Consider the following 15,741-nt stretch of genomic DNA (forward strand, 5'->3'; position numbering starts at 1 on the left):
CAAATATTAAAATTGTGTGCTGAGGCTTATCACTTTTGTTAATATAATACATACAACAACTGTGGCATAAGGAATAGGGTGAGGGTATATGATTATGAAGATTCTACCTTTTAAGTGAAGTAGTACAGTATTAACTCAAGAAGACTGAAAAGTTATGGATATATGTTATACTTCCTAGAGCAACCACTTAAAAAATTTTTGTAAAAAGATATAGCTCAATACCCAATAGAGGACTTTTGCTTCTGCTAAAGACTAAGTAACATGGAACAGATTTAACCTCCTACCTGAAGCAATAACAACCAAAACCAGACAAAAGAATAAAATAATCATTTTCAGAATACTGGATATCAAGCAACAAAGGATAATTATCTCTGAGAGAGGCAGAAAACAAATAAAGTGATCCCTAAAACCGACCAAGCTTCATGCCTTAAGAGAGTTTTCAGGCTGTGGTCCAAGAAGGGGGAACATAGGCTGAGCCTGGTAGACTCCCTAAGTTCATGAGACAGAGCTGACAGTCAAGAAAGAGCAAGATGGCTGCAGTTCACGGAATAGAATACCAGGTGGGAAAAAGTCACATAAAGAGAAAACTCTGCAGATCTGCAAAGGGACTGAACAAGTGTTCAGTGAAATACAGAGCAGCACATGAATGTGAGGAAAGCATCCAAGGCTACCTGAACTACCCCTACCTATCTGAAGAGATTAAAGAATAGCACTTGGTGCTCACACAAAACCCGGAAGTGTCAGTTATACAGCCAAATGTGAAAAAACACTTCTCAGGGCATTGAGTAGAATTCTCAGCACGGTCTTGCCTCAGGAGTATGGAATGACTAAGCACTGATTCGAACCCTCCTAACAAATCAAAGCAGCAAGATCTGAAAGGACCAAGTTTTTTTCAAAGAATCTAACTGAATCCCATTTAAAAAGCTCCAAAATATGTTAACAAAACAAAGATAGAAACAAAGGAGAATCACTTGAACCCGGGAGGCAGAGGTTGCAGTGAGCTGAGATTGCGTCACTGCACTCCCGCCTGGGCAACAGAGCAAGACTCCATTTCAAAAAAAAAAAAAAAAATTAAAAGCCCATTAATGAGTTTTGGAACAACTTCAAGTAATCTAATATACATGTAATTGGAATTCCCCAAGAAGAGTAGGGAGTCAGAAAAATATATATATTTGACTAATTCACGGCAGAAAATCTTCCAAAACTATAAACACAGAGATTGAAAAAGCTCAATGAACCCCAATCACAAGAAACTTGCTATGTCAAGGTACATCATAATTCAAGTGCTCAAAAACAGTGGTAAAATCCTAAAAACAGGCAGCAAAAAAGAGAAAGAGAGAAGCATGACAGCAGATTTCTTATTAAAAACAAAATGCAAGGGCCGGGTGCAGTGGCTCATGCCTGTAATCCCAGCACTTTGGGAGACTGAGGGGGGTGGATTGCTTGAGACCAGAGTTCGAGACTAGCCTGGCCAACACGGCAAAACCCCATCTCTACTAAAAATACAAAATTAGCCAGGCGTGGCGGTGGGTGTCTGTAATCCAAGCTACATGGGAGGCTGAGGCAGGAGAATCACTTGAACCCGGAAAGTGGAGGTTACAGTGAGTTGAGATTGCACCACTGCACTCCAGCCTGGATGACACAGTGAGACTGTCTCAAAGAAAAAAAAAAAAAAAAAAAAAAACCAACAAAAAAACCAAAATGCAAGAAAGAAGACAATAGAGTAATACACTTAGAGAAATGAAAGAAAAAAAAACTTTCAATGTAGAATTCTAGTCAGCAAAAAAATAATCTTTCAACAACAATGGTGAGATAAAGATGTCTTCAGACATAGTGTTATTAGAACCCATGACTGGCCGGGCACAGTGACTCACGCCTGTAATCCCAGCACTTTGGGAGGCCGAGGCTGGTGGATCATGAGGTCAAGAGATTGAGACCATCCTGGCCAACACGGTGAAACCCCGTCTCTACCAAAAATACAAAAACAAAACAAACAAAAAAATAGCCAGGTGTGGTGGTGGGTTCCTGTAGTACCAGCTACTCAGGAGGCTGAGGCAGGACAATCACTTGAACCCAGGAGGTGGAGATTGCAGTGAGCCGAGATTGTACCACTGCACTCCAGCCTGGTGACAAAGCGAGACTCCGTCTCAAAAAAAAACAAAAACAAAAACAAACAAACAAAAAACCCCATGACCAGCAGACTTGCACACACATCCATGTGCACACAGACACAAAAATTAAAAGAAGTCCCTCAGAGCCAGGTGCAGTAGCTCACACCTGTAATCCCAGCACTTTGGGAGGCCAAGGCAGGAGGATCATTTGAGCTCAGGGGGTTAAAACCAGCCAGCCCAGGTAACTTAGCAAGACCTCATCTCTACTAAAAGTAAAAAAAAAAAATTAGCTGGGTATCATGGTGCATGCCTGTAGTCACAGCTACTCTGGAGGCAAATGTGGAAGAATCACTTGACCCCAGAAGGATGAGGCTGCAGTGAGCCATCATCATGCTACTGCACTCTAGCCTGGGTGACAAAATGAGAACCTGTCTCTATTTAAAAAAAAAAAAAAAAGTCCTTCAGATAGGAGAAAAATGATACCAGATGGAAATATGAAGCCAAGGTTTGACAAACTTTGGAGGCCTGCATAAATAAAGTTTTATTGGAACATAACCACAAACATTTGTTTACCTTGGCTCTATGTCTGTTCTCGCTCTACAATGGCAGAGTTGAGTACTTGCAACAAAGACTGTATGACCCACAAAGCCTAAAATATTTACTATACATAAAAGGATTGGCAATCTCTGATCTACCACCAAAGAATGAAAAGTACCAGAAATGGTAACTGCAATGGTAGTTAAGATTTATTTTCTTATTTTAATCTCCTTAAAACATAAACATAAATACTTCATATGTATTAGCCAAAACTGTCCACAACCCAAATTATCCATCAATGAGTCAATGGTTACACAAATTGTGCTGTTTACAACATACTCAACAATACAATGGAATGAATTATTACTAAACAAACATTAGGATGAATCTCAAATAAGTATGCTGAGTAAGCCAACAAAAGTGCATATACAACTTATATAAACTTTTTAAAAATCTATAATGACAGAAAGCAGATCAGTGGTTGTCTAGGTAGAGAAAGATGTGAGGGAAAAGATTAAAAGAGGACATGAGAAAACTTCTAGAGATGATGAATATGTTCATTTTCTTGATAGCAGTGATGGTTTTATATGTTATCAAATTGTTCTGGGTGCTGTGGCTTATACCTGTAATCCCAGCACTTTGGGAGACAAAGGCAGAAGGATCACTTGAGCCCAGGAGTTAGTTTGAGGCCAGCCTGGGCAACATAGTGAGACCTTGTCTCTACAAAAAAAAAAAAAAAAAAAAAATTGGCCAGGCATGGTGGCACATGCCTGTGGTCCCAGCTATTCAGGAAGCTGAGGTGAGAGGATTGCTTGAGCCCAGAAAGTTAAGGCTATAGTGAGCTGTGATCATGTGACTGCACTCCAGCCTGGGTGAGAGAACAAGACCCTGTTTCAAAAAACAAATGAACAAACAAACAAAACCCTCTTTAAACTGTATACTTTAAATGTGTACGCATTACTGTATGTCAAGTATACCTTTAATAGAGCTGTTTAAAAGAAAAAGTTGTCAATCAATAAATGAAAGTTAAATTCAAGAAACTTCTAATTATCGAATAGAAGGCAGGAAAAAAGAAGAAGGGAAAACAGAGGGGAAAAAACAGAAAACAAAATGGTAGACCTAAATCCAATCACATCAATAATTACATTAAAAGGACTAGGCACTCCAATCACAAAGAAGAGAAGAAATAAAAAAGTATAACCCAACTATATGTTGCCTTCAAGACATTCACTTTAAAGAAAGACATAAGTTAAAAGTAAAAGGATAGAAAAGAATATACCATTCAAGCAATAAACATAAGACTGAATTATTTTATTAATGCCAGATACAGAGAAATGTAAATAAAGAAGTATTACTAGAGATAGCGTAACATTTTGTAAGTGAAAAAGGAACATTTTATCTGAAAAATAAATGTGTATGTACTAATAACAGAGATTCCAATTTCCAAGAAGCAAAAAATGACTACATTAAAAGAAGAAACAGACAATTCCACAGTCATAGTTGGAGATTTCAACCCCCTCTTAGCAAATGTTTCAATAACCAGAAAGTCAAAGACAAAGATAACCTGAACAATACTATGATCTAAGTGCTATTTGTAGAACATTACATCCAATAACTACAGAATACACACTATTTACAAGTGTACAAGGTATGTTCACCAAGACACCATATGCTGTGTCATAAAATATGTCTCAATAAATTTCAAAGGATTGAAGTCATATAAAACATATTCTCTGATCATAATGAAATTATATTAGAAATCAATAAGATATCTAGAAATAAAACCAAATATCTGGATATTCTACAACAATGTGTTTATTTAGAACACACTTCTAAACAATCCATGGTCAATCAAAAAATCACAGAGAAACTTAGAAAAATCTTTAAAAACTGAAATGATTAAAAAACCACAACATAACAAGCTATGCTTAGAGGGAACTGTGTTAATTTTAAATGTTCATATGAGAAAAGAAGACCTGAAATCTTTGATATAAAGTTTCACCTTAAGAAGCTATAAAAAGAGCAAAGTAAATCCAAGTAAGTAGAAAGAAATACTAAAGAGTAGAAATCAATGAAAATGAAAATAATCAGCAACAGAGAAAATTAACAAGACCAAAAGTGCTTCTTTGAAAAGATGGGGGAAAAAAGCTGAATAAATTCTACATAGACTGATAACGAAAATGAAGCACAAATTAACAACAGCAGGGATCAGTGCTTACAGGCATTAAAAGGATAAAAAGTAAATATTGTAACCAACGTTATGACAAAAATAGAACATCTTCAATGAAATGGACAAAACCCCAGGAAAAAAAAAAAAAAAAGCCCAAACAAACCAAAACTGGCACAGAGTGGAAAAAAAAAAAAAATCTTATTATTAGCCTTATATCTGTAAAGGAAATTCAATTCATTATCAAAACCTTCCTAAAACTCCAAACTCAGATGGTTTCATTGGTGAATTCTTTTAAAAAAAAGTATTTAAAAAATTATTTTCAAAAACCGAAATAATACCAATCACATACAAACTCTCATAAAATAGAAAGAAAGGAAACACTCCCAGAAAATAGAAAAGGGAACATATTATGAGGCTGCCATACCCTTAATACCAAAACCTGATAAAGATATTATAAAACAAGAAAACTGTAGACTAATATCCTTCATAAATATGAATACAAAAATCTTTCACAAAATACTAGCAAATCAAATTCAGTAATATAGACAAAGGATAATACAGTTAACTCTTAAACATGGGTTTGAACTACATGAGTTCACTTATATGCAGATTTTTTTCAACAAATATATTGCGGTTGGGTGTGGTGGCTCATGCCTATAATTCCAGCATTTTTGGAGGCCAAGGGAGGGGGATTGCTTGAGTCCAGAAGTTCTATACCAGCCTGGGCAACATGATGAAATTCCATTTCCACCAATAAATAAATAAACAAACAAACACACAAAAATAGCCGGGCATGGTGGCATGTGCCTGTAGTCCCAACTACTTAGGAGGCTGAGGTGGGAGGATCACTTAAGCCCAGGAGATTGAGGCTGCAGTGAGCTGTCATTGCACCACTACACTCCGGCCTGGGTGATGGAGTGACTCTGTCTCAAAACAAATAAATAAATAAAATTTTTTAAAAAGAAAAAAAAAAAAAGGCCAGGCGCAGTGGCGCACGCCTGTAATGTCAGCACTTTGGGAGGCCAAGGCGGGTAGATCACCAATGATTAGGAGGTATGGTTAGGAGTTTCAGACCAGCCTGGCCAACGTGGCAAAACCCTGTCTCTACTAAAGTAACAAAAATTAGCCGGGGGTGTTGGTGGGCACCTGTAGTCCCAACTACCTGGGAGGCTGAGGCAGGAGAATCACTTGAACCTGGGAAATGGAGGTCGCAGTGAGCTGAGATCACACCACTGCACTCCAGCATGGGCAACAGTGAAACTCCATCTCAAAAAATAAATAAATAGAAAAATTTTTAGGAGGTTTGCTACAACTAGACATTTGTTATTACTCATAGAAGAACCACATAGCCTAGAAATATCAAAAAAAATTAAGAGAAAGTTTATTTTAAAAATTAAGAAAAAATTAAGTAATACCAAAAAAACTAAGAGAAAAATTCCTCTAAAAGATTGAGGATTATCTGATAGAGGAAATTCCTTAAAAACCTAAAACAAGTATCACAGCCAATGGTAAATTATGGAACACTTTCCTCTTAGATTAGAAACAATGCAAGAAGGTCCAGTCTCACCACTTCTATTAAACAGTATACTGGAGGCATAAAAATTAGAAAGAAGTAAAATTTGTCTTTATTTTCAGATGACATGATTGCTTACAGAGAAAATCCTAGAGAATCTACAAAAAGAGACTAAAACCAATAAAATTAATTTGTTTATCAAGGTCACAGAATATAAGCTTAATAAAATTCAGTTGTATACTTACATATTAGCATACACTGGAAAATGAAATAAAAATAATTCCATCTATAATAGTATCAAAAATATTAACTACTTCAGAATAAATGTTATAATGTACACAATTTCTCCAATGAAAACTACAAAACACTGCTGAAAGAAATTAAAGATCTAAATAAATGGAGATATATACTATATTCGTAGATTTAAAAGTTCAGTAGTGTTGTCAGTTCTCCTTAAATTGATCAATAGAGTCCACACAATACCAATTCAAAATCTCATCTGTCTTTTTTTAAAAAGTAGAATTTGAGAAGCTGACTGTATAATTTATGTGGAAAGGACCTGGAATAGTCAAAGCAATCTTGAAAAGAAGAACAAAGTTGGAGGACTTTATACTATTAATACTTGACTTCAAGACTAACAACAAACTACAATAATGAAGACTGTGATACTGGCATAGGGACTGACAAATAGATCAATATAACAGAACAGAAAATTCAGAAATAAATGTATTAGTCTTTGATTTGCAACGAAGGTACCAAAAGAATCCAATGAGGAAAGTAAAGTCTCCTTAAGAAATGGTGCTGAAACAACGAAATAGCCATATGGGAAAAAACAAAACAACTTGACCTTCACCTTACAACACACACAAAAATTCATTTGAGATTCAGAGACTTTATATGAAAACTAAAACCATAAAGCTTGTGGAAGAAAGCGTAAGACAATATCTTCATGAACTGGGGCTAAGCAAAGGTTTCACAGACAGGACACAGAAAAAAAAAACAATAAAAAATGATAAATAATTAAGTTCATCAAAATTTAAAAGTGTATGCTAATGAAAATATATCATAATGAAAATGAATAGGCAAGCCACAAAGCCACAGCATGGGAGAAAATACTCACCAAACATATATGATAATAGATTGACATTCAGAATATATAAAGAATTCCTACTTTATAATAAAAAGACAAAGAACTCAATTTTAAGAATGGGGAAATGATGTGAACAGACACTTCACCAATAGAAGGTATACATATGGCTAAGAATCTCAAGAAAAAAAGTTCAACATAATTTGTCATCAGGGAAATGCAAACACAATGAAATACCACTACATACCCATTAGAATGGCTAAAATGTTTTAAAACTGACACCACCAAATCTTGGAGAAGATGTGGAACAAATGGAACTCTCATATATTTTAGGTGGGAGTATAAAATAGTACAACCACAGCCAGGTGTGGTGGCTCATGCCTGTAATCCCAGCACTTTGGGAGGCCGAGGTGGGTGGATCATGAGGTCAGGAGTTTGAGATCAGCCTGGCCAACATGGTGAAACCCTGTCTCTACCAAAAATACAAAAATTAGCCGGGCGTGGTGGTGAGTACCTGTAATCCCAGCTACTTGGGAGGCTGAGGCAGGAGAATTGCCTGAACCCAGGAGGTCGAGGTTGCAAGTGAGCCGAGATTGCACCACTGCACTCCAGCCTGGGCGACAGAGCAAGACTCCGTCTTGGAAAAAAAAAAATAGTACAACCACTTTGGGAAAAGACCTGGCAGTTCCTTATAAAGCCAAATACATAGGTACTCTATGACCCAGCAAAGCAATTCCTCAACTAGTATTTACTGAAGATAAATGAAAACATACATCCACATAACTATTTGTATGAGAATGTTCATAGCAGTTTAACTCATAATAGCCAAAGCATGAAAAAGCCCAGGTGTCCATCAATAGGAAAATGCAGTACCATCATGCAAAGGAAAATTCAGCATGTTCATAAAACAAAATACTTCTCAGCAATATTAAAGATTAAATTATAATACATGCACAATATGGATGAATCTCCAAATACGCTGAGTAAAAACTTTACACATAAGAGGACCTATTGTATGGTTAAATGTATATGATGTTGTAAAACAAGCAAAATTAATCTATGGTGAAAAATCAGTAGTTGTCTTTAGAGGGGAAGGGTGAGGATGACTGTAAAGGGGTACAGGGATACTTTGTGAGGTGATGGTAATGTGATATATCTTGAATAGGGGTTTGGGTAACACAGGTGTATGCATTTGTCAAAACTCAAGGAATGGTATACTTAAGATCTGTGCATTTAAAGGTTTGTAAATCTTACCTCAAAAGAAAAAGAACAATTATAAATAAATATTAAAATATAGTCAATGATAAGAATGCTGACAAATTTAGAAAGAAATGTACTGATGTCCACAACTTACAGTGAAATGTATTATAAATTTAAGATGAACTGATGGATGGGCAGAGGGATGAATAAATAGATAGACATTTGATAAAGCAAACGTGGTAACATGTTAATGACAGAATTCAGATGGTGCGTATACAGATGTTCGCTACAAAACTCTTTCAACTTATTTGAATGGTTGGAAAATGTCTTAACAAAACATTGGAGGAAAAAGTCGAGAATGGGAGAACAGAAGAGATTTGAAAGCCTAGATGCTAGAAACCAAGAGGCAAAAATTTTTATCAGTGGACAGCACAGCCCAGGAACGACAAGACTCTGCTGACCAATATGTTTGTGAGTTTGGAAGGGTATAATCTTAGAATGGAAATGACTGAATCTAGTTATCTCAACTTGACATTAGTCAATTAAGAACATCAAACTAACTACCTTCATTCTGATATTCAGGCTCAATCAGCCTGAATCAGCCTTCAATGACTATAATCTAGCTCTCTACAGAGATTTTTGTAGATGGAAGAAAGAATATACTGGCCAATAAGAAGCTAATTGGCCATTATATTTTTTTTTACTGTTATTAATTAATGGGAACAATATGATTTCCATAGTAGACTTTTAAGTTTGATTAGACTGACTCATGTTTACCAAACCTGATCAAATCTTGGTTTACCAAAAAAAAAAAAAAAAAAAAAAAGACTTCTGAACTGGGAAAATTAACTATAAAAGCAAAAGTAATGATTCATCTCCAATACAAATTGTTAAGACCTTAGAATCAGAAAGGCTTCTGAGACCATGGTATTGTTATCTATTATTTTCTCATTCTTTATTGTTGAAACACTGCATTAATGCCTTTCATGATTCCTTTCAAATAGAATTGTCCTCAAAAAAGTATTTTTTCAGGCAGAAAAAACAGAAGGTTTATATAGCTCTCTGGAATAAATCCTCATTAGAGCACCGAAGTACGGATACAGCAAAGACAAATAGTTAATATTCATAAGAAGTTCACATTTAATTACCTGTGTGCCCTCATTATAAACATCTGGGAAAGAAGTCTGAGATGCTGTTTCATGTTGTTGCAAGGGCAGTCTATTTAGAAATTGGCTAATTTCTTTGGATTTTTGCTGGAGTTGATCTAAGGAAAAGAAAAAAATAAATGTAATATTTGCTTCAAGTCTGAAATATAGTTATTATTATCTTCTAAAGATACACTGTATGCTGTTTACTAGTTTAGTTACCTTAGTTAAAATTATGATGCCAATGACACCATTATTATTAGCTAAATGTTAAATGTTCTCAAGAACCAAAGGACACCTCAGTAAATCACTTCCTTCAAAAGTAAAATAAAATAGGCCTAGGCATTTTTTTTTTTTTTTTTTTTTTTTTGGAGACAGAGTCTCCCTCTGTTGCTCAGGTTGGAGTGCAGTGGTGCGATCTTGGCTCACTGTAACCTCTGACTCATGGTTCAAGAATTCTCTTGCCTCAGCCTTCCAAGTAGCCAGGATTATAGGCATGTGTCACCATGCCTGGCTAATTTTTTTTTTTTTTTTGTATCTTTAGTAGAGATGGGGTTTCACCATGTTGGCCAGGCTGGTCTCAAACTCCTGATCTCAGGTAATCCCCCCCCACCTTGACTTCCCCAAAGTGCTGGAATAGCAGGCGTGAGCCACCACGCCCGGCCCTAGGCATTTTTTAAAAGTTCATTGTCCCTTTCCCCCTTGAAAATGGCTTTAGGGTTTTTGTTTTCTTCACTCTCGACTTAGGTATTATGGATCCCACCAAGATTCCACTACATGGTTTTAAACATCAACATGCTTAAGAGAAAAGCTTGCTCATGTAACACCCTGGTCTTGTGTGATGCCCTTCAAAACCATCTGGCTAGGGCGCGGTGGCTCACGCCTATAATCCCAGCACTCTGGGAGGCTGAGGCGGGCAGATCACCTGAGGTCAGGAGTTTGAGACCAGCCTGACCAACATGGAGAAGCCCGGTCTCTATTAAAAATACAAAATTAGCCAGGTGTGGTGGCGCATGCCTGTAATCCCAGGTACTTGGGAGGCTGAGGCAGGAGAATCACTTGAATCCGGGAGACAGAGGTTGCAGTGAGCCGAGATTACACCATTGCACTCCATCCTGGGCAACAAGAGCAAAACTCTGTCTCAAAAAAAAAACAAAAAACAAAAAACAAACCAAAAAAAACCTGTCTGGCTAACGTTCAGTTATTCAATACAAATTTTCAACTTAATTCTTTCTAAGATCTTTCCTTTATGTCTATGCCAATCTATTAGTAAAGGTTATAATTTGGGGAAGAGGATTGGTGAGATGGAGTATTGGTGTTGAGGAAGTTTCACTTTTTAATTTATAAAGTTCTAAAATGTTCAATTTTTTAGAGGCACATATTACTTTTATAATAACACATTTTTAAAACGTTTCCTTTGTACCTTCATAAAAGATAAATTTTCACCTATAAGAAAAGAAATCAGGTGAAAAGAGATTTTCACCTATAAGAAAAGCATTGAGATCCATCCTTCTTTAGATTTATGGATGACTCCATGCAATTTAGTCTCCTAACCTATGCACCTAGATCTGGCCTGAGTTTTCCAAAAACTAATTCAAATCCTACTCATTTCAGTCATTGGATCCTTCAGATCCGTCATATTTAACATAGCATTCTATTTAATATCTGGAACACCACTATCACATTTTTAGTATTATAATGATAATTATAATATTAAGAAAGATTATAGCCAGTCAGAGGCAAGAAAAATGCATCAAGAAGTTCAGAAGAGCTGTTTTTCTCAGTCCTTCTATTGGTTCAATTGGTTTGAGTAAAGATTTCATTAACAGATCCCTGAAAATATGAAATACAAGCCACTCAGATGGTAGAGACGTGGACTTCAAAAGCAATCAGCTACTGACCTTCCAGTTGCTGAATGGTCTGGGCTGACTGAACTGCCTGTTCATTCTTATCTTGGAGAAGCTTTGAATTTTGATCCTTTAGAGCATCACAGGCAGACTGCAGCTCTTGTCCAGTCTTTTGAAGACTCAAAATATGAGAGGTCTTCTCTTCCATTTCTGCTTTGTGCTTCTGCTCCAAAGCACTATACCGAGACTCTAGTTCAGCCTGGGCTTGGCCTGCTTGCTCAAACTGTTCTAAAAGATGACGCATTTCTTCCTGCAGATTATGGAAGGATAATTTTCTCTCTGCCACTTCAAGTTCCATCTTTTCCAGTAGAGTCTTGGACTCCTCTCTTTCTGTTTCCACAGTGTTCCTCAAAGTATTATGCTCAGCTTCCATCTGCTGTAACTGCTGAGAGAGAATCTAAGAAAAAAGACAAAGTCTCATGAGCCATAAATACATTATTTCATTTCAACAAGCATTGTAAAGTGCTTTTTCTTGTAGGATGGAAAAAAATGGGAACATGTTTCTATGCTAGAGAGAAAGCCCTTCTCAAGAAGGAGAGTTGAAAATTAAGAAGAGAGGAGATGGCTGACTTTCTCCAGCAGCACACAGGCACCCAGAAAAACAAACAGAGAATGTGGACTGTAGCACCAATTCTGCATTATGATGAGACTACTTGGATGTGACAGGATAGGAACACAAGGAATCCAAGGGCTAGAAAAAAGGTAGTTCAAATTGTCAAGCATGGGTCCATATAGGACACAGAAAGGAGCAAGGGTAAGGAAGAATTAACATACTGGAGAAGCAAAGTGGAATTCAATGGAATTCAATGAGAATGAAGATCAGGACAATATGAGAAAGAAAATGGCAGGATGGATTATAGTCAGATCAGCATTACTGATTACCTTCAGATTCAAGGGAATATTGCAGAATAAGATCATTTCAATCTAACAGAAGGTCAATTTACAAAAACAAGAAAAGATGGGACTGTATACAAAGCACAAAAACCATTCAAGACAGAGAAGAGTAACTGATGAAAAAGAAACTCACTAAAGGATAATACAGGCCAAGTATCCCTTATTCTAAATGCTTAGGACCAGAAGTATTTCAGTTTTCCATTTTTTTAAGATTTTGGAATATCTTGGATATCCTGGGATGGGACCCAAGTCTAAACATGAAATTCATTTGTTTCATATACATCGTATACACATAGCCTAAAGACAATTTTATACAGTATTTTAAATGATTTTGTGCATATTTGCCTTTGATCTGTTACCCTGTTCCACGAGGTTAGTTGTGGCATTTTCCACTTGTGGTGTCATGTTGGTGCTCAGAAAGTTTCAGATTTTGCAGCATTTTGGATTTTCAGATTAGGCATACTCAATCTGTATGACATTCTAGATAAACTAGGACCCTAGAACTAAAATGGCAAAGGGAAAGAGCAACAATAAAGAAGTGCAATGTATGCTCCATGACGGAAAGAACTGTATTTAATTTTGCTCATAACTGTACTGCATCCCCACCACTTAAGTACGAGGCATTCGTTGAAAGAATGAATAAATGGCATCAATTCTCTGAAGACTTTAAGTAGGCTTTTATATCTACTGCCTAGCAAACGAAAGTGGAAATGAATACCCACCAAGACAGGAAGTAAAGATTAAAAGGCAGTACCTGGTTTCTCTGCTCAGCAGCAGTCAGCTCCTGTTGCAGCAAGTCAACGACCTGAGCACGGCCCACCAAGGATTCTTCATGTTCCTCAAGCTTCCTTTGCAGCACCCTCAATTTCTGAGAAGAAAACATTTTAGACATAATATGCTAACAAATGAGTGCTCGTATTTGCTTATCTTTCAAAATGTCATGTAGATTTGTGTACTTAAATTTTGGGGTGTTGAAAATGACAGTTTAAAGAGTGGGAGACCAGCATGCCATGCTCCCCATCCAGCAGCAACAAAGACTCTCCAAAATGTCTTCTCCAGAGCACCACCAACAACCAGACCCAGACACAAGCAAGTCCCTGAATTAGGGAGCCTCTTTAAAAATTAGAAAAAACAGTAACACATATCTGCCTTCAAAATCATACAGTTAATAACCTGTACCTAGATAGCATAGGTACATGCACATCTTACCCACCCAAGAGAACATTCTCTGCAGGCAAGAATCATTTCTCTTCTCCTAGTTTCATGCACTGGGCAGGCACTTGAAAAACACTTGTTGAATAAATAAAGCAATGATACACATATACAATTAGTATTCTACTTAATAATATGTTGTATTCTAAAACTTTATTTAGTGGTGCATTCTGAAAGATTGCTTAGAACTTAAAAGTTTCTGTTCTAATTAATTCTAATTAATTTTCAATCTAATTAAACAGATCAAACATAAAGTATCACTGAAGTGCCTTTCAGTACCACACTGCACTACACACTAAGTGAAATCACATACTTTGAGTTAGTAGATGGTGAACTCAAATACAATGAAGTCAATTTTCAAAATCTACTCAAATTTTTTTAGAAAAGAATTACTGATCTAATAAAAGACTTCATGTCTTCAAAATCATTCTTTTTCTTCTCTAATTTTTTGAATATTTAAAACTGACTTCATTGATTTGAAGCTTTGGGTTAGGTGTGTAATGCACAAAGGTAGCTATAATCAGAAACTGAAGAGAAACCAATTTTTGACTACCACATAAATTTTCACCAACTAAACTCAGCTTTTGAGCACCAACAACCTGATTAGAGGGGTAAAAGGCAAGAAAAGGATAAGAAAAAATAAATAATTTTTATGCAACAGAAGACAAGGACACGAAAGAGGCCAATAAGGAAAACACTAACACCAAATGAAGAGCAGTGGGTAAGGGTAGGAAATTGGCTGTGATGGATTAAATATTAACCAAAATGACAGTCATTCTACTGAGTTTTAGCAACACACCTGTTGCATCTCTGTTTCCACATCTGCCTGGGTTACTAACTGAAGAAGCTCATCTTCATGAAGACGAACTTGTGTTTCAAAGCGGGCATCTTTCTCTCGGACCACCTGCTGCATGGAACTCAACTGAAGACACATACCAGAGAAACTATGCAAGTTACACTCCCCGAATATTGCACAAATAAAACTCACAGACTACTTTCCAAGACAGACACTGAGACTTGATAGTAGCTTTTTAAAGTGAAATTTTGATTGTCAAGGATGAGGATGTTGGAAGAGAGATAGGCTGGACAGTAACTACGAAATGCAAGAGAAAGCCTATTTTCAAATTCAGAAGTTAGCCTAAACATAAATTTTGATCAAAAATCATATGTTCATGGTTACTAGAAATGTTTTAAATATACAAGAAGTGTACTTTTTAAAGTTCTAAAAAGATTAAGATATTAAACACATAAGGTGAAGTTAAGTTTGATTTCTATATAAACCCTGGACACTTCTTGCTCATGGCTGAAAAGCTTTCAGTAAAATTCTCATGCCCTATAAGTGAAAATTCAAACTAACATATCATTTATTCAAGATTCTCTACAACTGGAAATACCAATCTATCTTTCTAATCTTATTTTCAAAGAATTGCTTCTACCAAAGAACCTCGTGTGCTTCTAAATCCACACGACCTCCCCAGACAGCTGTTTTCAGCTGTCATTACTTGCAGCCTTCTAGATCATGCTCATTTTTAACTGACTCTGAACAGAATGAAATGGAAATAAATGGACTGATGGTGAGCTACTCAGTATCAGTGCTTCTGTCTTGTTTTCAGGTTGTGCGTGCGTGCATCTGCTTATTCATCTCCTTAAGATCTACAGTGGAGCATGCTGCTCAGCTGTTAGCGTGCCCATTTTGCATTGGTCCTCTACTGCTGATATCTCAGTTTGTGACACCTTGAATCAAACTTTGGCTCTCTTTTTTGGTAGGAGAAAAAAAAATCCTCATAATGTTTTTATTATCTGGATTCTGACCTCACTAGGAATTTGGACTCTTGTGTTTCAAGTGTGTAGGCACTGGAGTCTTTCATTAGCCAAATATTTCTAATTCCTTTCCCATAAATGTTCCATATTCTTTTCCTTCTCTGCAGTTTTGCTCACATCGTTCCCCATCACTGAAATATCTCC

The 15,741-nt window shown here is 36.4% G+C and overlaps 1 protein-coding gene across 26 annotated transcripts in view; it reads right to left on the reverse strand.

Moving 5' to 3' along the window:
- GOLGB1 (golgin B1) overlaps nucleotides 1–15,741 on the reverse strand; it is a 95,741-nt gene that overhangs the window by 45,346 nt on the left and 34,654 nt on the right. For 11 of the 26 annotated variants that reach the window (XM_054481083.2, XM_054481081.2, XM_063662600.1 and 8 more), the window contains 3 exons: nucleotides 13,319–13,432; nucleotides 11,665–12,067; nucleotides 9,767–9,882 (listed from right to left, as the gene is read on the reverse strand). In XM_054481083.2, coding sequence (XP_054337058.1) covers nucleotides 9,767–9,882; nucleotides 11,665–12,067; nucleotides 13,319–13,432 — 633 coding nt within the window. Of the gene's footprint in view, nucleotides 1–9,766; nucleotides 9,883–11,664; nucleotides 12,068–13,318; nucleotides 13,433–14,575; nucleotides 14,699–15,741 lie in introns of all 26 variants that reach the window. The other 15 variants (XM_054481074.2, XM_054481073.2, XM_063662590.1 and 12 more) reach the window with 3 other exon arrangements.

This window comes from Pongo pygmaeus, chromosome 2 (genome assembly GCF_028885625.2).
Source record: "Pongo pygmaeus isolate AG05252 chromosome 2, NHGRI_mPonPyg2-v2.0_pri, whole genome shotgun sequence".
Classification (NCBI taxonomy): domain Eukaryota; kingdom Metazoa; phylum Chordata; class Mammalia; order Primates; family Hominidae; genus Pongo; species Pongo pygmaeus.